General features: G+C 56.6%; 2 protein-coding genes across 12 annotated transcripts; one reads left to right on the forward strand and one right to left on the reverse strand.

Annotated features, from left to right (window-relative positions):
* The first annotated feature begins 4220 nt into the window (after positions 1 to 4220).
* ARHGAP33 (Rho GTPase activating protein 33) lies at positions 4221 to 17489 on the forward strand. 4 transcript variants are annotated; one of them, XM_043892161.1, is made up of 22 exons: positions 4222 to 4385; positions 6309 to 6406; positions 6485 to 6569; positions 6915 to 6995; positions 7105 to 7242; positions 7662 to 7754; positions 8321 to 8443; positions 8532 to 8609; positions 8695 to 8761; positions 8844 to 8903; positions 8998 to 9150; positions 9232 to 9334; positions 10476 to 10620; positions 10696 to 10778; positions 10862 to 10969; positions 12728 to 12873; positions 13510 to 13663; positions 13747 to 13892; positions 13972 to 14046; positions 15083 to 15757; positions 15851 to 16242; positions 16324 to 17489. In XM_043892161.1, exons 1-22 carry the CDS (start codon positions 4380 to 4382, stop codon positions 17104 to 17106), a joined length of 3792 nt encoding a protein of 1263 aa, XP_043748096.1. In that variant the 5' UTR covers positions 4222 to 4379; the 3' UTR covers positions 17107 to 17489. The 4 variants fall into 4 exon arrangements, with proteins under 4 accessions (XP_043748087.1, XP_043748096.1, XP_043748080.1 ...); XM_043892172.1 differs by having other exon boundaries at positions 4223 to 4385; positions 16327 to 17489; XM_043892152.1 differs by having other exon boundaries at positions 4221 to 4385; positions 9001 to 9150; positions 15851 to 17489.
* Positions 17490 to 17548: 59 nt separating this feature from the next.
* Positions 17549 to 25459, reverse strand: LOC122686975 (inactive serine/threonine-protein kinase TEX14-like). 8 transcript variants are annotated; one of them, XM_043892380.1, is made up of 18 exons: positions 25450 to 25459; positions 24435 to 24498; positions 23518 to 23728; positions 21538 to 21652; positions 21293 to 21370; positions 20992 to 21157; positions 20762 to 20907; positions 20620 to 20680; positions 20415 to 20539; positions 20196 to 20288; positions 19483 to 19821; positions 19246 to 19403; positions 18975 to 19168; positions 18876 to 18890; positions 18406 to 18561; positions 17986 to 18224; positions 17832 to 17881; positions 17603 to 17741 (listed from the first exon to the last, which is right to left on the reverse strand). In XM_043892380.1, the coding sequence occupies exons 3-17, from the start codon at positions 23648 to 23650 to the stop codon at positions 17863 to 17865; spliced, it is 2037 nt and encodes a 678-aa protein (XP_043748315.1). In that variant the 5' UTR covers positions 23651 to 23728; positions 24435 to 24498; positions 25450 to 25459; the 3' UTR covers positions 17603 to 17741; positions 17832 to 17862. The 8 variants fall into 8 exon arrangements, with proteins under 8 accessions (XP_043748347.1, XP_043748362.1, XP_043748315.1 ...); XM_043892389.1 differs by lacking the exon at positions 25450 to 25459 and adding an exon at positions 24959 to 24995; XM_043892395.1 differs by lacking the exon at positions 25450 to 25459 and having other exon boundaries at positions 24435 to 24688.
* Between the last annotated feature and the right edge of the window lie 199 nt (positions 25460 to 25658).

A 25658-nucleotide genomic window follows, 5' to 3' on the forward strand; every position in this document is an offset into this window, starting at 1 on the left:
TTTTTAATAATTAAAAGATGATTTATTTACTTATTTATGGCTGTGCTGGGTCTTCATTGCTGAGCAGGCATTCCTCTACTTGTGTTGAGTAGGGGTCACTCTCTAGTTGCGGTGTGCAGTCTTCTCGTTGTGGTGGCTTGTCTTGTTGCTGAGCGCAATCTCTAGCGCACAGGGGCTTCTGGAGTTGCAGCATGAGGGCTCAGTAGTTGTGGTTCCCCAGTTCTAGAACACAGGCTCAATAGTTTTGGTACGCAGGTTCAGTTACTGCACAGTATGTGGGATCTTCCTGGACCAGGGATCAAACCCATGTCTCCTGCATTGACAGGTGCATTATTTACCACTGAGCCACCAGGGAAGCCCTCCACCTTGTTTTCTCCTAATCTTTCCCCCTACCTCCTTTGGGAGTCCTGGGATGCTGCATAAAAATGTTCAGCTGCCATCCCGGGTAAGGATTTGGATTATGAAGGTATATGCACTTCGTAGGGGCTTCCCAGGTGGTGCTAGTGATGAAGAACTCACTTGCCAATGCAGGAGACATAAGAAACGCCAGTTCGATCCCTGGGTTGGGATGATACCCTGGAGGAGGGCATGGCAACACACTCCAGTATTCTTGCCTGGAGAATCTCAAGGACAGAGGAGCCTGGCGAGCTACTGTCCATGGGATTGCAAAGAGTCGAACACGATTGAAGCGACTTAGCACAAATGCACACATGTACTTGTTAAAATTTGGTGAAATTGTGAATTACATTGGGTATATATTACCTGAAAAGAAAAATAAATATGGAACTCTAGTGAGAGATATGCATGCCAAAGTATTTATGGGACAGTATACAGTGTCTTTATTTTGAAATGTATCCAAAGTTAAATTAACAGATGAATAGAGTAATAGTTAGATGTGAGATAAAACAAATATAGTAAAATGTTAATGGTAGGATCTGGGGTGGTTATATGGGTGTAAAATTGTTCAGCTTTGCTGTATGTTAGACAATTTTTATAATAAGGTGTTAAATATGCAATCAGGATTATGTTAATATTTGTATTTACCAGAAAGAGGATAGGATAGATTTCTGTAAAAAGTAGCTTTTGTATGTTATAGACATGATATTTGTTTTCAGTCTTTATGAACAAGCCATACATTTAAATAAAATAAAAAGAAGGAAATAGCTGTTTAGGTATCAGTTTAGTTCAGTTCAGTCGATCAGTCGTGTCCGACTCTTTGCGACCCCATGAACCACAGCACACCAGGCCCCCCGTCCATCACCAACTCCCGGAGTCCACTCAAACCCATGTCCGTTGTGTCAGTGATGCCATCCAACCATCTCATCCTCTGTCGTCCCCTTCTCCTCCTGCCCTCAATCTTTCCCAGCATCAGGGTCTTTTCAAATGAGTCAGCTCTCCACATCAGGTGGCCAAAGTATCGGAGTTTCAGCTTCAACATCAGTCCTCCAATGAACACCCAGGACTTTAGGATGGACTGGTTGGATCTCCTTGCAGTCCAAGGGACTCTCAAGAGTCTTCTTCAACACCACAGTTCAAAAGTATCAATTCTTCGGCGCTCAGCTTTCTTTATAGTCCAACTCTCACATCCATACATGACTACTGGAAAAACCATAGCCTTGACTAGATGGACTTTTGTTGGCAAAGTAATATCTCTGCTTTTTAATATGCTGTCTAGGTTGGTCATAACTTTCCTTCCAAGGAGCAAGAGTCTTTTAATTTCATGGCTACAATCACCATCTGCAGTGATTTTGGAGCCCAGAAAAATAAAGTCAGCCACTGTTTCCACTGTTTCCCCACCTATTTGCCATGAATTGATAGGACCAGATGCCATGATCTTAGTTTTCTGAATGTTGAGCTTTAAGCCAACTTTTTCACTCTCCTCTTTCACTTTCATCAAGAGGCTCTTTAGTTCTTCTTCGATTTCTGCCATAAGGGTGGTGTCATCTGCATATCTGAGGTTATTGATATTTCTCCCGGCAATCTTGATTCCAGCTTCTGCTTCCTCCAGCCCAGTGTTTCTCATGATGTACTCTGCATATAAGTTAAATAAGCAGGGTGACAATATGCAGCCTTGACGTACTCCTTTTCCTATTTGGAACCAGTCTGTTGTCCCATGTCCAGTTCTAACTGTTGCTTCCTGATCTGTATACAGGTTTCTCAAGAGTCAGGTCAGGTGGTCTGGTATTCCCATCGCTTTCAGAATTTTCCAGTTTATTGTGATCCACACAGTCAAAGGCTTTGGCATAGTCAATAAAGCCGAAATAGATGTTTTTCTGGAATTCTCTTGCTTTTTCAATGATCCAGGGGATGTTGGCAATTTGATCTCTGCTTCCTTTGCCTTTTCTAAAACCAGCTTGAACATCTGGAAGTTCACGTATTGCTGAAGCCTGGCTTGGAGAATTTTGAGCATTACTTTAGGTATAAGGAGAAAAAAAAAAGATGTTTATAGCAACAGAATCTGATTTAGTTGGTGTGTGTGGGGTGAGTGGGGCCTAGAAGTATTCCTGAGGAGTTGAGATAGGTAGGAATTAATAATTAACAAAGGGCCATCCTAATGACTATTTCTAGGTTACAAGCTACCCCCAAAACTTAGTGGCACAAAACAATGATTCTATTATGCTCATAGATTCTATGAGTCAAAAATTTGGACAGGGCAGAGCTGGGGACAGATCGTTTCTGCTCCATGATGTCTAGGGGTTCAGCTGGGAAGACAAAGGTGGCTTGACAGCTGGGAATGGAATCTCTGGAGCTTCTTCACTCCTAAGTTCAGCATCAGGACTCAGACAACTCCAAGCTAGACTGGAGTGTCTATACGAGTTCTCTCCATGTGGCTTTTTTTGGTTTGTTTGTGTTCATGTGCTCAGTTTTGTTCCGACTCTTTGCGACCCCATGAACTGTAGCCTGCCAGACTCCTCTGTCCATGAGATTTCCCAGGCAAGAGGATTGGAGTGGGTTGCTGTTTCTTACTCCAGGGGATCTTCCTAACTCAGGGAATCAAACCCATGTCTCCTGTGGCAGATTCTGCATTGCAGGCAGATTCTTCAGTTGCAGAGTCTGTGGCTTAGGCTTCCTCAAAGCATGAACTGTCTTAGCAGAATTGCGCTTCTACATGGTGCATCAAGGCTCCAGAGCTAGCCATTCTAGCAGACAAAGAGGAAACATTACATTTTACTACCTAGCCTTGAAAATCACATAGTGTCAATTCCTATTCATTCCTATTCTCTGTTGGTTGAAGTTGTCACAGTCTTGCCCAGATTCAAGAGGGAGGGAAGGCAGACTCTACTTTCTCAGGAGAGGAGTGTGAAAGAATTTGCAGTTGTGTTTCAGTGAGGGGGAGGGGGCACAAAGAATATTCCAGGCAGAGGGTACTTCATGTGGGAAACCCCTGTCGTGGAAGTGAGTTCAAGAAGTTCAATAAATTGAAGTAAGTAACTGTAAATTGACTTCTCCTTCACACTCCCTTTCCCCAATCTCTGCTTAATTTTTATCCATATTTTAAAATATTTATTTTGCAAACTCTTTTCCCACTAGCTTTTGAGCTCCATGTGGGCAGGGTATATTTCCCCCATTTTGGTTGCTGATAGATCCACAAATTAAGTGATCAGGGTTTTTTGAATGAATGAATGGGTGGATCAAGGATGTACCTTGTTGAGGGCATGACCAATGGCAAGTTCTCTTGGAAAGGGTATTGTTACAGAGTGTTTTCTGAGCTTCAGTCAACAACAGGAACAATCAGAATTGAGTTTGTGCGAGGCATCTGAGCCAGTGAAAAACATCCATGGGCCAATGTTCTTAGTATTCCAAGAGCAGGGGTAGGGGCTGAGTCGGGACTCACAAAGTGGGGATCGGGACTTTGAAGAGCTGCTTAGGGAGTGGAGAAAAGCTTGCGTTCATGAGAGAAGCCAGTTAAGAGTGTCAGAAGAGCCATCACTGACAGTAGACTAAGGGAAGAGTCCACTGCTTGGTGTTAGAAATGTTAGAAGCAAAGCATAAAGAACCCGGGGGTGTGTCTCAGGAGGGGAATGACGGCCAATGAAACGCAGGCATGGGCGTGGCGCTGTCAAACTTCGCGGGGCGGGACCGAAGAGATCTAGCCAGAAAGAGGACCCAAGCTGAAGCCAATGATTAGCCGCCAGGTGGGCGGGGCGTCGTCCTAAGGCCAAGGGTGGAGCCAATGAGAATCTGCGCCGCTTCCCTCATTGCCCCCGCCCCCGTGGAGCGCGCGCGCCAGAGCCACGGGCAGCCGTTAGAGGCGGGGCCTGCAGCCGCCCGCGCGCGGCTCGCGCCCTCCCCTTTGTGTCGCCATGGCGGCGGCATCGGCGACGAGGACGACGAGCGAGGGGTCCAGCGCGGCTGGCGCCTGAGGAGGCTACGCGGCTATGGTGGTGAGGCGCCCACGCGGCCGTCCGTCCTGCGGCGAAGTCAGTCTGTCCGCGCGCGGCCACGCCCCACGCGCCCCGCCCCTGGCCCCGCCCGAGTCCGCGGCCCGCACCGCCCCTCACCCCTCATCGCGGTCCCTCTCGTACCCCGACCTGGTCTTGGGCTCGAGCCCTTACCCCGGCCCCGCCCCCTAAGCGCGCATCTCTGTTCCACGCCCTGTAGGGGGGTGACAGTGGCCGAAGACCCAGTCTTGGGAGGAAAAAGGGCTGGTCCAGGGAAGGACCCCGCATCCTCTAAGTGGCCCCCGCGGGGGCCTTCTGAGGGTCTCCGAGTCCTCCACCAGCCCCTGTCCCACAGCCATCCTCAGCATCGTCATTCCATCCTCCTCCTCTCCCTGGCCTAGACCCCTCCTCCTCCTACCATCAGCCCCTTTCTCATTCTTGAGCCCCACCCCCACCCGGCTCCATCCTCAGCCTGACCCTTTTCTTCTCCTTTCTCATCCCATCCCAGTCCTTCTCAACCACCCCTCCCTTACCCCCTCCCTGCATCAGCTTGAACCGTTAGTTCAGCCTCTCCAACTGCTCCCCTCCTCCTTACTCCACCTCAATCCCCAGCGTGCATTGTACCCCCCGATGTGATCATTGGGTCCTCTCCATCTTCGTGTCCTCATCCGCCCTCCCCCACCGTCTCCCTCTCCCACCATGCTGCTCCTGCTCATTCATCCATTCATTCCCTCATTCCCTCATTCCCTCACTTAGCGTTCACTGAGACCTCCGTGTAGCCCCTTTGCTCCAGGCACGGAGAAAGTCAGAACCCATCCTGCCTTGGGGAACTTCATGGGCTGGAGGGGGACCAATCCAAGGGTGAGACCCAAAGGATGAAGTCGGGGTTGTAGGAGAATGAAGGAGGGAGAGGCTAGGGCCCATTCTGGGAAATCCTCATCTGGCAGATGGTTAATTTATTCATCAGATTTTACCCAGCCCCTGCTGGGTGACTGAGCTGGCACTGGGCATTGGGACCCAGAGAGGAATCAGGTGCAACCCTACTTGTGAGGAGCTTCAATTCTCTGCCCAGCTCTGTGCAGGGCAATGCTGGGGGAGTAGGGACTGAGCCTCAGTCCCGTGGGGGAAATGGACTTGTCACCATATGGGGACATCTCAGAGTGCACAGGGCTGTAATGAGGGATGTTAAGGCAACATCATCAAGCCTGGGATGGGGGAAACTACCATGAGAGTCAGATCTGAGTGCTAAGTGAAAGCATGGGGAAAAGATGGGGATGAGTGTTCCATGCAGCGGCAACAGCCTTTGCAAAGGCCTAGAAGGCAATGAGAAGATGATTCTTTTGTTGGACTCTTAGAAGTCTGAGAGCTCTGAGGTAGAGGCAGTGGGAAGAAATGAGGCTGGAGAGGTAAGCAGAGACCAGAGTATTTAGACTTCATCTTCAAGGCAACAGGGAGCCATTGAAGATCCCTGACCTGGGGAGAGACAGAGGCAGATTTGTGTTTTGTGAAAGTGATACTGACTCTTGCTGTGAAGAAGCGGGCAGGAAGGGAGAGGTGGAAGCAGGGAGACTGATAAGATGGGAGCTGTGATTGTCCAGACGTTGATGAAAGGCGTGGAAAGGCACAACCCCTTCTCTCCTGGGGCTACAGGAGGCTTTTAAACAGGGAGAGATAGTACCAGCATGCTCTTGCCCTGAGGCACCTATGGCCCCTGCTCTTCCAGTCCCCCAGTCCAGACCACACATGAAGAAGCAGACCTACCCTGAGCCCAGCCTTCACCTCCCCCTGACCTACCCCTCTACCCCATGCTCAGGACAGTGTGTGGAGCAATTCGGGCCTGCAGGCCCAGGCTGCCAGATAACAATGCTCCCGTTGTCTCTCTGCTCCCATCTCTGGGGGCCTCTGATTCTTCCTTCTGCTCTACAGGCTCGCAGCACTGACAGCCTGGATGGCCCAGGGGAGGGCTCGGTGCAGCCCCTGCCGCCCACTGGGGGACCCAGTGTGAAGGGGAAGCCTGGGAAGAGGTGAGAGGTGAGGGAGAGCCTCAACCTAGGAGGGGAGCCAAGCATAGGGCTGCTAGTGATCTGTCCTCTGTCCCCCAGGCTCTCGGCTCCTCGAGGTCCCTTTCCCCGGCTGGCAGACTGTGCGCATTTCCACTACGAGAACGTTGACTTCGGCCACATTCAGGTATGGGGGTTGCACCCAGGTGGGTAGGCGGGATCCCACCCAACCCTGAAGCAGCATAAGCCACTTTACCCCTGAAACCTCCCCCGGGGAGTGACTACTCGGTGGCAGGAGCTGCAGGGCAGAGGGGAGACTTGTTCCTTCATTCATTTGTTCCTTCATTCATTCAGCAATGACTTTTTGTTAGATGTGAACTTTGTGCCAGGACCTTGGACTCTGACTGAGCCATCACCAGGCCTTGACTGTGGGGAGACCCAGGAGACCCACCCCTTGATCGTGCTGATCTGGAGAGGTCAGGACAGGAACAAAAGTGAGACCCTCACCTGGGCCTTTTGTTTCCCTCTGCAGCTCCTGCTGTCTCCAGAGCGTGAAGGTCCGAACGTCTCTGGAGAGAATGAACTGGTGTTCGGGGTGCAGGTGACCTGTCAGGTGTGGCCAGCCCCCACTGCCTCTCCTCTGGCCCGGTGAACTGACTGCCATGGTCCTCAGCTCAGTATAATGAAGCCACTGTATCCCCCTGTCCTTCCCACTCCCGCAGGGCCGTTCCTGGCCAGTTCTCCGCAGTTATGACGACTTCCGTTCCTTGGATGCCCACCTCCACCGATGCATATTTGACCGGAGGTTTTCCTGCCTCCCAGAGCTTCCTCCACCCCCAGAGGGCGCCAGGGCTGCCCAGGTAAACTACTTGTCCCAGCCCCTGCTTCAGCCAAGGTGTGTCCTCACCAGTGATGGGTGAAACCATCAAGGCAGGAGAGATAGATAAATATTAAACACTGTTATGTTCTGAGTTCCAACCAGTTGGGGGCCTCAGAACTGCAGCAGGGTGACTCCCTTTAGTTTTTAGGATCATGGGGAGTTTCAAGGGGCTCCAGGGGAGGAGAGTCAGAATGGCCAGACCGCTAGGCACACACAGGGCATTGACCCAGCCTATTTATCAACTGATACGACAGTATTTCAGTACTTCACAGCGGAGCAGCACCCATGTGTTCATGTTGAATTTCAGCCCTGCCAGAGGCGAGCCAGGGCAGTACAGGAGGGCGGTGGGCTCTCTTGGGTGGGGTCTTCTCACAAACCCCACTCTGACACCTGCCCCAGATGCTGGTGCCGCTACTGCTGCAGTACCTGGAAACCCTGTCAGGGCTGGTGGACAGTAACCTCAACTGTGGGCCGGTGCTTACCTGGATGGAGGTGGGCCCGGGCAGGGGGCTTGGAGTTGGGAGTGAGGGAGGGATGTCTGAGGAACAAGAAGTAGCCTGGGAGGGTGTGTGGGCACAGGAAAGAAAAGAACCGGAGTGGAGGAGGCACTGGTATTTCAGTATCTGTGTGGGCGCTTGCCTGTGAGAGAGAATGCAAGTGGGTGCGTGCATGTGTGTGTGTATGTGTGTGTGTGCAGGTGTTGGGCTGTGGTAATGTGAGAATTTCAAGGTATATTGGTATACTAGCTAGCAATAGCTTTGGCTGTAGCTCGCAGAACTCCAGGCTAAGAGTGCAGGTTTTCGGATAGCAGGTATGCAATGTTTGCTGTGGAGGATGTGGGTGCAGGAGTGAATCAGGATGGTTTCAGGCAGGGGCATCCTGGGACACGGAAGGGAATTTGCTTTGGAAGGGGCAAGAGTGTAGGTGTTTTACCAATAGCTCTGAGTGACAGGGGCACCCAGGTAGGGGACAGGGGGTGGCCTCCAGTGGCGGAACCTTCTCGGTCTTTACTATTGCCTTCTTCTGGCCTCTCCCTGCCACATCCCCCTCCATCTCAGCTGGACAACCACGGCCGGCGACTGCTCCTCAGTGAGGAGGCCTCACTCAATATCCCCGCAGTGGCCGCTGCCCATGTGGTAAAGCGGTACACGGCCCAGGCACCTGATGAGCTGTCCTTCGAGGTAAGGCTGTGGGGGAGCAGATTCTAGCTGGGCTCCCCACTTTATCTGTACCTTCTGACCCTGCCTCCTCATGCCCACCCACTCCCAGGTAGGAGACATTGTTTCCGTGATTGACATGCCACCCACGGAGGATCGGAGCTGGTGGCGGGGCAAGCGGGGCTTCCAGGTGAGCCTGGCTCGAGCTGGACAGGTGGGGCTGGGGCACTGCACCAGCTCAGGTGGCCCCATCACTGACCCCAAACCCTCCTCAGGTCGGTTTCTTCCCCAGCGAGTGTGTGGAACTATTCACGGAGCGGCCGGGTCCAGGACTAAAGGGGGGTGAGTGTCCTGGGCAGAGTGGGCAGGCCCTCCTGCATCTTTTCCCTGCCCTCCATCCTTTCCACCACTGTTCACCCTGCAGATGCCGATGGTCCCTCATGTGGTGTCCTGGCTCCCCAGGGTGTCTCCTCTCTGACCTCAGGTAATGCGAACATTACCCGTTTGTAATTACTGGGGGCCAGACCCTGCCCCATCTCCCCATGCGACCCTGTGTGACCTGCCTTTTATCTCCACAGCAGTGCCCCGGCCACGGGGGAAGCTGGCTGGCCTCCTCCGCACCTTCATGCGCTCCCGCCCTTCCCGGCAGCGTCTGCGGCAGCGGGGCATTCTGCGGCAGAGGGTGTTTGGCTGTGACCTGGGAGAACACCTCAGCAACTCAGGCCAGGACGGTGAGGCCCGGTCCGCCTCCCCTGCCCTTCCTCCCCACCAGGCTGTGACCCATCCAGCCCCGAACCCCCGCTTTCTCCCAGTGCCCCAGGTGCTGCGCTGCTGCTCTGAGTTTATTGAGGCCCACGGGGTGGTGGATGGAATCTATCGGCTCTCGGGTGTGTCATCCAACATCCAGAGGCTACGGTGAGGACCCTCCACCAAACCCTTCCCTCCACACACATTTCTTTAGAGTCATCTCTAGTCCAGTCCCCATGCTGTGTGTTGGGGACACAGGGTTAATGGGAGTTAGGAGGACAAAGGCAGGGTTGGATCAAGGGTGGGGGGCACAGGGAGGGCTTCCTTGAGGAGGTGACACCTCAGCTGGGGTCTGAAAGGTGAGAGTAGGACAAGCATTCAAAGTGGAGGGGTCAACCTTCATGAGCACCTCCCACATGCCAAGCATTAAGCTCTAGGGACACCATGGTGAATGAGACAGCCGGAGACTGCTGCCCTCATGGGGTCCATGTGCTGGAGGGAGAGGCAGACAGGAAAGGAGAGAGTTGACAATAGGTGACAGGTAGCCTGGAGAGAAAGAAGAGGAGGTAAGGGAGATCATAATAAGAAATCAAGGCGGGTGGAGAAGGCCTCCTGGGAGAGAGCTCGCCGTGGAGGAGGTGGGGGAGCGGGCATTGTGGTTGTCCACTGTGGAGGGAACAGCCAGCGAGAGGGGAAAGTGGCAGGAGATGATGTCTGAGAAGTGATTAGGGGCGAGTAGGCTCATGGGGCCTTTTGGATGGCTGTTAGGCTCTTGGCTTTTAGTGGGAGTAAAGCAGGAACCACAGGAAGGATTGTGGGCCGAAGAGGGCAGCAGGCGGAACAGGCTACGAAGTGGGAAGCACTGAGGCCCGGGCTTCCAGGCGAGAGCATAGAACCTGAGGCTGAGGTCCCATGTATAGAGCTTTTTCACCTGAGAGGGTGAGACACCGCCAGGTGGTGAGCAGAGGCCACTGGGATTTCAGCTGCATTTCCAGTGCCTCTTGGAACCAGGAAAATGGCACAACTTTGTGGATGGAGCCCAGTCACACTCTGGAGGCAGATAGACTTGGGTAGCTACAAGCAGGGTGTCTCCCACCAGAGCCTCAGTGTCCCTCCTGTGTAAATGGGGCACCCTTGTCTTTGGCATGCAGGGTTGTTGGGGGGAAGGGGGCTCAGTAAGGTACTGCCTCTGAAGACCCAGCACAGGAAGAGGGTGGCATCTACCTGTGGACACTTTGGGTGTGGGGACAGGACCCGGCCCGGTGGGCCAGCTCTGACCTGCATCTTCTTCTCGACGTGGTGGCCTCAGGCATGAGTTCGACAGTGAGAGGATCCCTGAACTGTCTGGCCCCGCCTTCCTACAGGACATCCACAGCGTGTCCTCCCTCTGCAAGCTCTACTTCCGAGAGCTGCCCAACCCCTTGCTCACTTACCAGCTCTACGGGAAGTTCAGTGTGAGTGAGGGTGACCGCGAGGTAGGAGGGCCGGGAGGCGGCAGCCCAGCCCCCTCACACTGCGCTCTGTCTCAGGAGGCCATGTCGGTGCCAGGGGAGGAGGAACGCCTGGTGAGGGTTCACGATGTCATCCAGCAGTTGCCCCCACCGCACTACCGGTAAACCAGGAGGGGCAGGGAAGGGTGGTGGTGGACTCGCAAGGGAGGTGAGGCTCAGGCGTCCCTCTCCACTCCACCCCCAGGACCCTGGAGTACCTGCTGAGGCACTTGGCCCGCATGGCGAGACACAGTGCCAACACCAGCATGCACGCCCGCAACCTGGCCATTGTTTGGGCACCTAACCTGCTACGGTAAGCTGGCAGCTCACCAGCCTGCTCCCCCAGCTCCCTACCAACCCCCAAGCTGGACCTGGAGTCTCCCCGTGCCCCCCCAACCTCACCCCAGGAACCATCCAACTTTGGCTCTTTTGATCATTTCACCTAATACATTATTTCTTTTCTTGTAATTTATTTATGGTTGTGGGGGTCTTCGTTGCTGTGTTGGGGGTTTTCTCTAGTTGCAGTGAGCAGGCGCTACTCCTTGCAATGCACAGGCTTCTCATCGCGGTGGTGTCTCTTGTTGCAGAACACAGGCTCTAGGCTCATGGGCTTCAGTAGTTGCAGCATGTAGGCTCCAGGGCACCCAGGATTCAGTAGTCACGGCACAGGGTCTCATGAGCTGTGGCTCACCAGCCCTAGAGCGCACGGACTCAGTAGTTGTGGCACACGGGCTTTAGTTGCCCCAAGTCATGTGGGGTCCTCCCGGACCAGGGATTGAACCCACGTCCCCTGCGTTGGCAGGCAGACTCCTATCCACTACCATCAGGGAAGTCCTTCAACACGTATTTATTAAGTGTTGAGTGCCTGTATGCCAGCCCCTGTTCTCAGCACTGGGGACACAGTGGTGATCAGGAACCTATGCTTTGAGCTCACAGTCTCATGCGGGAGATGACAGTGGACATTACCAAAAAAAAAAAAAAAGAGCACTGTGTGATGTGATGAGGGCCGAGGAGAAAGATTACAAAGTAGGGAAGGGAGATGTGGTCAGTCATGGCACTTGAAATTTTTAGATAGAGTGGCAGGAAAGGCTTCAGGAAGAAGTCCTCCTTGGCCAGCAGCAGGGTAAGTCTGAAAGGATTTGATGGTGACCGAGACAGGCAAGTTCTCTGTCCTGGAGCAGTTCAGTTCTTCTTGGGAATCAGATAAATAAATAAAATAGCTAGTACGTGGTAGGTATAAGAACTATGAGCAAAAATAGACAGACCTGGGATATATAAGTTTACAATTTTAAATAAAATAGGTGGGGAAGACTCTGTTGAGAAGGCAACATTTGAATTAACAGCTGCAGAAGGTAAGAGAAGGACCTGTGTAGCTGAGAAGGAGCAAACCAAGCAGAAGGAATAGCAAGTGCAAAGGTCCTAGGGCTGGGTCAGGTTTTGGAGGCCAGTATCACTGGAGCTGAGTGAGAGAGTGCAGGGTTGAGGGGGAGGAGATGGTAAGGTCAGAGAGGTGATGAGGGAACAGACAGGGGAGCGGCTTACAAGTTGTGGGTCATGGTGAGGATCTGGCTTTTACCAGGAATGACATGCAGCCAGAGGAGAGCTGTGAGCCGGGAGGGCCCTGATATGTGACTTAGGGGTTCACAGGCTCCCTCTGGCTGAGTGTGGGGAGCAGACTGTAGGGGTTTGAGGGGGAGCAGGAACAGGGAGGAGGCTGTGTGTTGGTCCAGGAGGGAGAGGATGTAGGTGGGGCCAGAGTAGGGGCATGGGGAGCTGAGTTCAGATTCTGCATAGAGTTTGTGGGTGGAGCAGCCCACAGGGTCTCCTGCAATTGGATGTGGGTGTTAGGGAAAGAGGGGTCAAGGGCAATACCAAGGTATTGACTAAGATGGGATAGGTAGGGAGGGAGCAGGTGCTGGGGAAAGGCTGAGAATCTAGATATAGATGTGATCAGTTTGATAAGAGACACTGAATGACAGTCACTGCTTCTACAGTGCCCTAACCCGCCCTGGCCAGAACCCACCAGCTGGGGCTCCAGGCACCCGGCCACCCTCCTCCTCCTCCCATCTAGGTCCATGGAGCTGGAGTCAGTAGGGCTGGGGGGGGCAGCAGCCTTCCGGGAGGTGCGGGTACAGTCGGTGGTGGTGGAATTCCTGCTCACCCACGTGGATGTCCTGTTCAGCGACACCTTCACATCTGCTGGCCTCGACCCTGCAGGTATGCCCATCCTAGCCCATGTACTGACTACCACCCCCCCATCATCAGGGCTGCAGTGGGAGGGCAGGTGGGCTCCCAGCCCCATCCCTATCCCACTGAAGCTGGACCTCCCTTCTGGTTCCTTGAGGACCCCGCCCCGGCCTCTCCCTCCCCTTCCCCCCCCCTTCTCATTTCAGCTCCTACGCTCAGGATCCCCACTTCTTGGCCCGGACATCGTTCTTCCTTCACCCCTTGTAGCTCCTGGGGGCACTTGGGGCCATGGGTCCACCTGGGAGGAGGTGGGAGGTCCCCAGACTTCACCCTGCCCCGGCCCCACCCAGACTCCCTGCCCTGCCCCGGACCCCAGCCCAGTCAGGACTCAGCACGTCGGAGGGCCCCGTGGCCCGAGGTAACTGAAGCCAGAGCCGCTGTCCTCGCTGGCTGCTGGGAGCTGCCTCCTCATCAGCTCTTTCTGCCTCACTCCTCCTCCTCACCTGCCTGCTGCCCACCCATTCCCGCCTGATCCGTCCTGGCCCCCTGCCTTGCCAGCCCGGGTGGGCACGCTGCGGGGCCGGGGCTTGGGCTGTAGAGCTTGGCTTTGCCTGTGGCCTTCAGCAGCCCCAGGGCTGATGGCTGCCCCCTCTCCCGACTCCCCAGGCCGCTGCCTCCTCCCCAGGCCCAAGTCCCTTGCGGGCAGCGGCCCCTCCACTCGCCTGCTAACACTAGAGGAAGCCCAGGCTCGGACCCAGGGTCGGCTGGGGATACCCACCGAGCCCACAACTTCCAAGGCCCCAACTTCACCTGTGGAAAGGTGAGTAGGATGCCCAGAAGGGAGGGACTGGCCGGGGGACCCAGCTCCTCAGCTGGCCTCCTATGTCTTGACCCAAACTCCAGGAGGAAAGGGGAGAGAGGCGAGAAACAGCGGAAACCTGGGGGTAGCAGCTGGAAGACCTTCTTTGCACTGGGTCGGGGCCCCAGCATCCCCCGAAAGAAGCCTCTGCCCTGGCTAGGGGGCACCCGGGCCCGACAGCAGCCTTCAGGTCAGAAGCCGGGCAGTGGGCGTGGTGGCTGGAGAGGCACCCTGGAGTGCACCCATGACCCTTCATCCTCTCCTTGCAGGCTGCCGACCTGACACTGTCACACTGCGGTCTGCCAAGAGTGAGGAGTCTCTGTCATCGCAGGCCAGTGGGGCTGGTGAGCACAGGGTGACCCCTGCCTGTGCCCAGGTGGATCTGGGAGGGACTGGGGCTCTGAGCTGGCCTCCACGTGGTGTTCTTAGATTTGGGGGTCTTGGGGTTTTTTGTTATAATCTGGACCTTATGTACAATAAGTTTGATAAAGCTTCACTCTTGGTTCATGATGCACTGTGGTCATTGGCCCATGCAGGGTCCTTCTAGTCTTTTGTTCATCCCTTTTGAAAAAAATTAAATAGTATCATGAACACCCATGAACCCACTGGCCAGAACTAAAGGCCTCCCACCACAGTACCTGCGAACTCCTCCCCCTCCCACCTGCTGCCTCCCCACATCAGGCATCCTCTGATAGTCTTCATCCCTTTGCTTTTACAGTTTTGTCACGTACAGGTGTAGGGATCAACAACATACCGCTAGTTGTTTTGAAACTTTGATTAAAGAGTATCATTAAAAAGGGGTATCGTGCTGTGTGTGTACTAACTCATCACTACATCACAGGTTGCCGTCCGCACAGCTGGTGTAGCTCAGGTTCCTTCCTCTCCATCACTGTCCATTGTCGAGTGTGGGTATTCCCTCAGGGGAGGGGGTACTTGTCCATGCCCCCCTGATGGATCTGGGGGCTCTGACAAGCGTGCCCAAGAGTGGAGGCGCGCACTGTACAATACGCCCACATCCAGCTGTACAAGACGAGACCCAAGTTGTTCCCAGATGTGGTCTCCCCAGGCTGTCCTCCCAGCCACCGGGTTTGAGATCCTATTGGTCTCGAGCTTGTAGCCAGTGGGGTTGTCAGACTTTGTTCTTGCCGCTGGCACAATATAATTCTCTTCATGGACTTGCCACTGATGTCCTCTATCACCCGTGAGTCTGCACAGCTCTCCCTGGATCCCCAGCCATCGTGACCCAAGGCTGGGATGTGTCTCTGTGTGTTATTTCCCCAACTTACTTGGGGGGGTGTGTCCTGTTCTCACTGATGTTATGTGGGTAGGTAGTTCTGACCCCTGACCCCTAACTCCCCCTCCCCCGCACCACCCTTCCAGGTCTCCAGCGGCTGCACAGGCTACGGCGACCCCACTCCAGCAGTGATGCCTTCCCTGTGGGCCCCGCACCCGCTGGCTCCTGTGAGAGCCTGTCGTCATCCGAGTCCACCGAGTCCTCCTCCGAGTCGTCCTCCTCCTCTTCCTCTGAGTCCTCCGCAGCTGGGCTGGGAGCACTCTCTGGCTCCCCTTCACACCGAACCTCGGCCTGGCTAGACGACGGTGACGAGCTGGACTTTAGCCCACCCCGCTGCCTGGAGGGGCTCCGGGGGCTTGACTTTGATCCCCTTACCTTTCGCTGCAGCAGCCCCACCCCCGGGGACCCGGCACCTCCCGCCAGCCCGGCCCCCCCAGCCCCTGCCTCTTCCTTTCCACCCAGGGCGACCCCCCAGGCCCTCTCGCCCCGAGGCCCCACCAGCCCTGCCTCACCCGCTGCCCTGGACATCTCGGAGCCCCTGTCTGTGTCCGTGCCACCCGCTGTCCTGGAGCTGCTGGGGGCTGGAGGAACACCTGCCTCGTCCACCCCAACACCAGCCCTCAGCTCCAGCCCGGGCCTGCGCCCCCACCTCATCCCTTTGCTGCTGCGTGGAGCTGAGGCCCAGCTGAGTGACACCTGCCAACAAGAGATCTGCAGCAAGTTGGCACTGCCTGGTCCCCGGGGAGCCCAAGGCCAGCATGGTGTGTCCTGTCCAGCCCAGCCCAGCCCACCCCCTCACAACCCCGAGGCTGTGCCCAAGACCTGGCTGACTCCTCTTCGCGTTCCTCTCCTAGGTGCTGGTATGGATTCACCGCTGCTGCCCCCACCCCTGTCCCTCCTGCGCCCGGGGGGGGCCCCACCCCCGCCTCCCAAAAATCCAGCACGTCTCATGGCCCTGGCCCTGGCTGAGCGGGCTCAGCAGGTGGCCCAGAGACAGAGCCAGAAGGAGCAGGGGAGCACCCCTTCTGCTCCTCAGTCCCCTTTCCACCGTTCACTGTCCCTGGAGGTGGGCGGTGAGCCCCCAGGGACCTCAGGGAGTGGGCCACCCCCCCACCCCCTAGCCCACCCAGGTGGCTGGGTTCCGGGACCCCAACCCTCCTTACCAAGGCAACAAAGTGATGGGAGCCTGGTGAGGAGCCAGCGGCCCGCAGGGACCTCCAGGAGGGCACCCCGAGGCCCTGCCCAGGTCAGTGCCCAGCTCAGGATGGGTGGGGGGCGCAGGGCTGTGCCAGAGATGGCAGCCCAGCTCCTGTGTTCTCTCCCCCAGCAGGTTCCCACCCCTGACTTCTTCTCAGCCCCCCGGGAGTGCCTGCCACCCTTCCTCGGGGTCCCCAAACCAGGCTTGTACCCCCTCAGCTCCCCATCCTTCCAGCCCAGCTCCCCGGCCCCAGTCTGGAGGAGCCCCCTGGTTCCCCCTGGACCACTGGACAGAGGAGAGAACCTGTACTATGAGATCGAGGCGGGTGAGGGGTCCCCCTACTCTGGCCCCACTCAGTCCTGGAGTCCCTTGCGCTCCATGCCCCCAGACAGGCTCAATGCCTCCTACGGCATGCTTGGCCAATCCCCACCACTCCACAGGTCCCCCGACTTCCTGCTCAGTTACCCACCACCCTCGTCCTGTTTTCCCCACGACCACCTTGGCTACTCAGCCCCCCAGCACTCGGCCCGGCGCCCCACCCGACCTGAACCCCTCTATGTCAACCTAGCCCTCGGGCCCAGGGGCCCCTCACCCGCTTCTTCCAGCTCCTCCTCCCCTCCTGCTCACCCCCGCAGTCGCTCTGATCCTGGCCCCCCAGTCCCCCGCCTCCCCCAAAAGCAGCGGGCCCGCTGGGGCCACCACACCCCTCACAGGGTGCCTGGGCCCTGGGGCCCTCCAGACCCTCTCCCCTACAGGGCAGCCCCACCAGCCTATGGGAGGGGGGGCGAGCACCACCGAGGGTCCCTGTACAGAAGTGGGGGGCAAGGGAGGGAGGGGGCTGGTCCCCCACCCCCCTACCCTACTCCCAGCTGGTCCTTTCACCCTGAGAGCCAGACCCGAAGCTACTGCTGAGCCAGAGCTGGGGGGGGACCTTCCTTCTTTCTCTTCCCCTCACTGATCTTGGTCCAACCTAATCCCTTGTTTTGTATTTTCCTGAGCTTCTGACCCCTGCCCCAGGTTTCTAACTTTGTAACTTGCCTTTGATGTGGGTCCCTAACCCGTTATCATAGCCTACCTACCCTGGGCTGACGGGCATACCCGTGCCCCCATCCTGGGGGGCCTCTCGCACAAATCTGAGAGGGTTAGGCTGACTCCTTAGCCTCCCTTTCCCTCCAGGGCTCCTCAGCATGTCCCGTCCTGTGCGCAGGGGGTGGGGGACTGCTCCTGCGATCTCCCCACACACTCCCTACTAAAACCATCGGACAAAGTTAATGAATAAAAATGGTGAAAATGTGGCTGCTGGTGTCATGCTGGGGCCAGGCTCAATGAATAGAGAGGCAGTGACAGGTGGGTTGCTTTCTCATTTTATCATTTCAGCAGGGGCTAAGTGGGGAGTCACTCCTGGGAGGTTCCCAGGGGCAACATCTGCAGAGAAGGGGCCTTGGGTGCCCTAACAATGTGTGTCAGGAGTGGGGTTGAGCCTGGGCCCGTCTTCAAGTTGGCATCCACCTTGCAGCTCTGCTATGATCTCCTCCAGCAGATCCATCCTGGGAGAGGGTGGGGTAGGGGTGGGCTGAGGTTGACCTTGGGGAGGAGGAAGGGGCCCGGGGCCTTCCCACCAGCACCCCACTTCTCACTTCTGCAGGCTGGAGAAGCGACTTCCTCTGATCAGCTCAGGGCTGGGTACCTGCAGGAGTAAAGACTAGAGCTGCCACCAGTGGCCGCGGAGCTCAGGAGGGCCCTGGGAGGGCGGGCTGGGCCAGGGCTTGGGCTCAGGGCCCTCTGCTTCACCTGCCCTCGTGGCCTTCCCTGCCAGCAGCCTCCAGGGCGTGGGAAGCCTCCCTGTGGGTCAGCAGGCAGGGGCTGGGCTCACGGGGCTGGGGGTCCAGCAGGGCAGCCCTGTGTGTGTGCTGCCGCAGCCCCCGCAGGGCTTGGATCTTGGCTGAGAACTTCCTCTCAAACCGCTCCTCAGAGCTCTGAGTCCCCAGCAGGGAGGCTGAGTCCTGAAGGCTGGCGTGCAGGGCAGGGCCCTGGGGGAAGCAGGGTTGGTTGGGGGAGGGGGGTCACTGGTCAGCGAAGGGAACAGTGGGGGTCCCAAGGGGGTCCCTGGTCAGAGGAGAGGCAGCCAGGGAAATTGGGGCTGGTGACAACTGGGGGGAAGGGTCACGGGTGAGCAAATGGACGATGGCGCAGGACTTGGGGTATCCATACTGTTGATCTGGGCTCCAGGCTGCGGTCCAGGCTGACCCTGGCTGTGGGGCTGTGCCCTGGGCAGAGGCCAGGGCGGGGACTTGGGCTGCTGCCTAGAGTCAAGCTGCTGCCCGAGTCCCAGGTGGCACCCCTCTGGACTCTGCTGTGGCCCATGACCTGCAGAGAGTGATGCAGAGAGCTGGCGTGGGTGGCCCACAGCTCCCTTGGTCCTCCACGTGCCTGTCCTGGCTCCTGCCTAGGAGGGGAGGGGCCTGGGAACATCACAGCGGGGCACAGGCGCGGGAGCGGTCTTGGCTCCAGGAGCCACCTCACGTACAGTGTCTCTGGGCTTGTAGACCAGCTAGTTGGAAACAGGGCGGGGGCACAGCTGAGCTTTGCTCAGCACCTGCTCCCATCCCCTGTGCCCTCTGACCTGGTAGAGAACCCTGGGGTGGAGGGCACTGTGTGGTCCAGTCCCTTGGGGGGCTCACCTCAGAGGCGGAGTCCTGTGGAGAGGAGGCTGGGTGTGGGACACAGGCCCTGCCTGAGGTTCCATGGCGACCACCCTCCCCGGCCCGCCTGTCCTGTACCTGGGCCATGGCCTCCCGCAGCAGGTATCGTGTACTCTGCAGGCTGCCACGGCGGTCAGCAGGCCCTAGGCCCAGCCCAGCCCGAACCAGGGCCTGGTAGGGGGCTGGCACCAGGGGGTCCAGGGCTGGGCTCTCACCTGCCTCCAGTTTAGCCTTCACCTCAGGCCCTTTCCTTCCAGCCCAGGGCAGCTCTCCTGTGAGGAAGCATGACTGGGGGACCCAACCGAGGTGGGAGGCCTCAGTGGGGCTGGGAGCAGGGTTACTCACTGACCCGTGAAGACCTCCTGGGCCAGGATGCAGAAGCTGTAGAGGTCTGAGGTGGCCGCAGGCGTGTCACCGCGGATGAGCTCCAGCGGCAGCCACGGGTACAGTTCAGGAGGCGGGGGCAGCCCTCGGCCTGGGCCTCCCCAGGGGTAGCCCTGCCGCGGCCTGTGAAGGCCAAGGGACCCGGTGAGTCAGCGGCTGCCGGACGGGGCCACGGGGGCAGGGCAGGGAGGCAGGCACTCACCTGGGCTGCAGCCAGCGTTGGTGCAGCGGGCGCCCATGCTCCAGGCCGCCCACCTTGGCCAGGCCTGGCCGCACCAGCTGCACTGCATGGGAGCTGAGGCCGCCGTGAGCACGCCAGCGGGCCTGCAGGAACAGCAGGGCCTCCAGCACCTGTAGCAGCAGGTGGCCGGGCAGCAGGCCTGGCACGAGGTGGGGGGGCCCCCCTTCTCGTGGGCCCCGGGGGTGCAGCACCACATGCAGGGAGCCCAGACACACGGGTTCGAAGAGAAGGCACAGCCCCGACAGGTCCTCCGAGGGGCACAGTGCCATCAGCAGCAGCAGGCTGGGGTGGTGCAGGGCGCTGGGCAGGAGGAGAGCAGGCCGCTCGTGAGGAGGCCCCAGCCCGCCCGGCCAGGAGCTGACCATCTGCCTCAGCCACCGGACAGAGGAGAAACGGTGACCCCGGGTCACAAAGCCTGGCAGTGGTGGGGCCAGCACCACTGTCCATGGTACCCTCCCACCACCCACTCCTCTCCGAGGCCTACAGAAACTGGGTGCCCACTTTCCCGTGGTGAGGTGGGTCACTCCAGTAGGAGGGCTCCGTGCCAAGTGCTGGCCCAGGGGTGAAGGCTGTAACCGTGGCCACCACCACACTCCCTGGTCATCTATTTCCACTCAAGTGGGGCAGGGCGGGCAGAAGACGGCGGGCCTGGGGGGCCGACTGGAGGGACCCACCTGCAGTGTTGAAGGTCAGCCAACAGCACATCAGCCTGGGCTCCTGGCACCTTCAGCTGCCGCACGGTCACGGGGTGGCCCCTCCACAGGAGGCTGGAGAAAGGCGGAGGGGAGAGGGCGCGGGTCTGAGACAAGGGGTTTCCCGGTGAGGGGGCAGGAGGGCCGGACTCTCCCCAGCTCTGCTGGACACCAGGCAGGGTGTGGGAGGGGCTCTCTCACTTGGCCATGAGGGTGTGGGAGCTGCTCCTGTAGGTGCGGTCGGGCTCGCCCTGCGCTGGTAGCAGCTCCTTGGGGTCCGCGAGGGGTACGCCTGTTACCAGCCCCAGTGGCCACAGGCTGCTCAGCTGGGGGTGGGGAGCGGGACTGTGAAGCAGGAAGAGGACGGACGCCGTGGTCACCACTCCCTCCCACATCTCCCGCTTACCTGGCCGAACCCTAAGGCAGGGACATGGGAGGGTCTCCTGGTCCGCTCAGGTCTCCATGCCCTGAGGTAAAGGGCCATCTGAGAGTAAGTCCAGAGTAGCCAGGCGTGGTGGGTGGGCAGGCCTCAGGATGTGCACCGTTACCTGTCCGCCTGCACCAGCCGCAGACCACCACACAGGCTGTGTCCAGAGCTGGCCTGCCACTGGCCCAGGGAGGCAGCGGGCGCCAACTCACTGCCGTGCACCAGGGCTGACATGTGGGCCCGGCACAGCTGTAACAGTTCCAGCATCTGGACGGGGCGGGGAGCATGTGGGGTGAGGCAGGGTGGGGGGCCTGGCCCTGAGGCCCTCAGCCCACCCTGGCCACAGCTCACCTCCCAGCTCTGCTTGGCACCACCCTGTTCTGCCCAGTCCCGAGGGCTGCGCCCCTGCCGGTCATGCAGACGCAGGTCACCGCCCGCCTGCAGCAGGTGTAGGAGCACCAGGCTACGGCCCGAGAAGGCGCCCGCGTGCATGGGCGTGCTGCCGTCCAGGCAGCGGCTGCAGCGGAACAGGAAGGACAGGAATGGGTTAGGAAATGGACGGAACAGGGACAGGAGGTGGCAGGAGGGGAGCATGGAGGGATACGGGGGCCACTATGCTCGAGGGAGGAGGACATCAGGATGGGGGGTTCACTTGGGGACACAGTGGAGTCCTTGAGAGGGTGAGAGGATGGCGGTGAGCATGGAGGCACCGGGAAGATGGGAATAGTTTCTGGAGGACAAGAAGAGGTAAACTGAGCGAACAAGATGGGTCACTGGGGATGGGAGGGGGTCTGAGAGAGGTCGGGTCTCTGGGAAAGATAGCCCTGGCTCTCAGGCTCTCTGGGGCTCAGACTCAGGGCGCTGGGAGTTTGGGGGCATCACCACGTGTCCACTTACTGGTTGGGGTTGGCACCAGAGGCTAGCAGGAGCTGCACGGCCGAGCTGTGGCCCAGCAGCGCCGAGAGGAAGAGCGCCGTCTGTCCGGCCGAGTTCTCACTGTCTACCTGGACAACTGAGGGGGAGCGAGGCTTAGGACTATTCCCGCTCCTTACTCCAGGGGCAGACGGCCTGGCAACACCTTTCCCAATTCCCAGCCCCCATAATCCCTCCCTGACTGGGTGACCCTTGATTCCATCTCTATGCCCTGGAACCGCCACCTTCCAGCCGCTGGGGACTCTGCCTCAGAGTCCATCTCAACACACTCCTCGCCAGTAAGTCAACAGAACTGGAACAAGGTGACATCTACCTGCCCTGCCAACATCCACGCCCCCATCCCAGAGGTGTCAAAAACCACACAAAAGGGGATTTCCCTGGTGGCTCAGTAGAGAATCCACCTGCCAGTGCAGGAGACACAGGTTCAATCCCTGGTCTGGGAAGATCCCACAGGCCGTGGAGCAACTAAGCCCATGCACCACAACTACTGACCCTGTGCTCTAGAACCTGGGAGCCTCAACTACTGAGCCCCACGGCCTAGAGTCCGTGCTCCACAATAAGAGAAGCCACCACAATGAGAAGCCCATGGAACACAACTAGAGAAAAAGCCTGCACATCAGTGAAGACCCAGCGCAGCCACAAATAAATAAATTTTTAAAATCACACAAAGGTACCCAGGGCAAGAGGGTAAGGCTCATTTTTATGAGGCAAAATATGACCTTAACTCCAAAACCAGATGAGAGTTTCCAGAACCAGAAATGAAGTCATACATCAATTCAAATTATGATCATATATGCAAAGCCCGTAAATAAAGTAAAAGGGGAAACCCAATCAATTTATTCCCAGAAAGCAAGGATGAATCAACAAAATATCTATCAATGTAAAAAAACACATTCACAAATTAAAAAATAAAAATCACATTTAACTGTATCAGTAGATGCAGAAAAAGCACTTAGTAAAATTCAATACCAAAAAAAAAAAAAAATTCAATGCCTACTTATGATTAGGGAAAAAATCTCTACCTCAGAAAACTAAGAATAGATGGAAAGTTTCTTACTTGATAAAAATTACAAACCAAAACCCAAGAGCAAGCAAAGTACCTAATGCAGAAACATACGACTCTTCTCTTTAATGTCAAGAATAAAAGAGATGCCCATTGATAACAAGGTTTAGGAGTTCTGGCCAACACCTTATGACAGAAAAAGAGAGATTGTGGTTTAAAGACTGAAGAGCTGAGACCAAACTGTCACTGTCTGCAGGTAACAATGAAGTAAAAGAATCAACACACAAAACTATTAAGCAAGTTCAGAACATGGCTGGATACACAATCAACTTACAAAAATCAGTAAACAACAGAAACTGTAAGTTTGATCGTGTTAATTTCCTGCCTACAACTCCAGGGGTTTCCAATTACACAAAAAAATCCAACAAAATTCACACTACTCTTAAGGCCTGTTCCTGTCTGTAGTTGCTGCCTCCTTGAGTCCTTTTGCTCCTTGCTTACACATCCCCAGTTTTTGGGTTTGTGGGGGTTTTTTTGCTTTTAAAATTTATTTTTAATTGGAGAATAATTGCTTTACAATACCGTGTACCCATTTTGTTTTGATTTTAGGGCCTTTGCACTGGCTATTCCCTCTGAAGTGCTTTTTCCCCAGCTGTTTCCATGACTGGCTCTTAGGCTGTGGGACACAAGTATCAACCCATTTGAAAGCCATCCTTCCAGCGTGTCTCCCTCATTCTCATCACTCTCTTAAATCCTCATTATAGATTTAATTCACAATGATCTGGAGGGTCATTTTCACCCCTAAGTCTCCATCACAGACAACAGCACCTTGGCACATGACAGGTGCCTGATACACAACTGTTAACTGGTCAACTGAAGTTGCGTCCTCCTTTCTGCTCCTTGATCTCGTTCCCCCAGGCAGTTTCAAAAGTCAAACTCACCTCTCCGCAGGAGTTGGGTGAGGCCCCAGGTTGGGCCCCCAGCCACAGCCAGGCGATGCAGACGGCCCACCTGGCTTTCTGGATCCGGAACACAGCCCAGCTCCACAGGGAATCGAGAACGCAGTGAGGGCATCTGTGGACTCCGTCAGCTCCTGGCCAGGGATCAGTGAGCAGGTCTCATGAGGGCAGGAGGACATGGAGGACTAGATCTCTGGGGGCAATAAAGACAGAGCTGGCTGTGAGTCTTGGGGGGGCCGTCTGAGAAAGAAAGGCGATTTAGGAGGGGTGTGATTTGGAGAGAGGCATCTGAATGAGAAGTAGGGTGGGACCTGGGAGAGCTTCAGACCAGAAGGTCAGGGGCCCAAGGGAGTCTGGGAGTGAAAAGAAGCTAAGGAAATCTGCTCTCTGTGGCAGAGGGGTAGTAAGGACTATGAGGATAGGAGTCAGGGGCTTGGGAAGAGAGTCTGAAAACTACACAGGGGCGGGAGGAAGAGGGCTCTGAGGGTTAGGACCTGAGAGGGAGGTGCAGTCTACAGGCTGTGAGACAGGAGTGTCCAAGAAAGTGCCTGAGGGCAGGGTCTGCAGTCTGGGAAAGGGCCTTGAGGAGGGGTAGGGGGCGGTGGCTGGGGTCTGTGGGCTGGGAAAGGGTCTGAGGGCTGGGGGCATGGACTGAGCTTAAAGGAAGTGTTTGTGTACTTGGATGGGGTCTATGGATTAGAAAGGACAGAAGAAAGGAGTCTGAAGACTGTATCTGTGGGCTGGGAGAAAGGTGTGCAGAACTGAGACAGAGGCTGAGAAAGGGGTGGGGTGTGCGGGCACAGGAAGGGTGGGAAGGGAGAATGGGGGCGGGGCTCTGTGGGCTGGGGGAGGGGCCTGGTGGCCGGCTGGGGACCCAGTCCCCGCAGCTTTGCACCTACCGTTGGGCTCGGACAGTGATCACCACGTGACTGCCACGTGACCCCACGCTGACATTCTGGAGGTCTAGGCGGCAATTTCAGGCGCATGCGCATCAGTGATCGCCAGCCATCTTTGCGCTTGCGCAGTAGCCTCCTGCCCCTGAGAGCTACTCTTACGGCCCTGAGGCGACCCGGTAGAAGAGACTGCAAGGTCCACCCCAGAGCTGTGGCTGCTCCCTAATGTTACTGCCTTGCTGTTTGGAATGCCCAGCCTTTCACCATCCCTGTCCGTGGCTGTCTTCCTATGCTTCTCATCCCAACCCCACGGGCAGTTTCCTGTTCGTCTCTGCCCCAGTCTCTCTTCTTTGCCCCACATGTGGGCTCCTCAGTGTGCTGAACACCTCTTCCAGGACATCCCCTGGGACCTTCACACCTACCTGGTCCCACACTGGCTTCAGTATCTCCTCCAAACTGCACTTCCTGCCAGATCCCCATCTTAAGAGTTGGTCCCACTGTCCCCTCTAACCCAGAGCCCTGGGTCTCACCCTGAATGTCTCCCTCGGATCCAGCCTGTTAGCTCCATGGCCCTTCCACTCAGTTTTCTGGTGGTTCTTTCCTCTAGTCCACCCATCATGTGACAGCCAGGTGTCTCTTAGCTAAAGTCCTACATACTCTGCCCCTTCTCTACTTCAAACCTTCTTGACCCCCTAGTGGCCTTGGACAGAGTTGAAGCCCTGCAGTGTGGCATCTAAGACTGCATCATCTACCCCCGCCCCCATCCTTGTCTTCCCACTTCCCAGTCTGTCTGTGCACATGCCCTTGTCTTTGAATGCTCTTCTCAATATTTACTTGGTTATACTTGTGAATTCTCTGGGAAGCCCTCTTGATTACCAGGTGTCTCTTCTGGCCTCCTTCAGCCTCTGAACTTTCCGCAAGGTTGCCCAGATACTCCCCCGAGCTCCCCCATCACAGCCCTGATCACCCTGGGCTGTCACTGTCTGAAGGTGGGTCTGTCTACCCCTACTGGACTAAAAACCTGGTGAGGCCAGGCCTAGGGTTGTGTTGGTCTCTGTTTTGTCCCCAGCATTGTTTACCTCAGAGCCTAGCTCAGAAGGAGCCTCAGTAAATGTTTATTAAGTGAGACAGTGATTTGCTCTTCTCTCTGCCCTCCCTGGATGTGTGGCCTTAGCCCAGCCTCTAGATTTCAGTGTTTTCAGTGTCTGCTTTTCATCTGTGGTGTTTACC

This window comes from Cervus elaphus, chromosome 4 (genome assembly GCF_910594005.1).
Source record: "Cervus elaphus chromosome 4, mCerEla1.1, whole genome shotgun sequence".
NCBI lineage: Eukaryota > Metazoa > Chordata > Mammalia > Artiodactyla > Cervidae > Cervus > Cervus elaphus.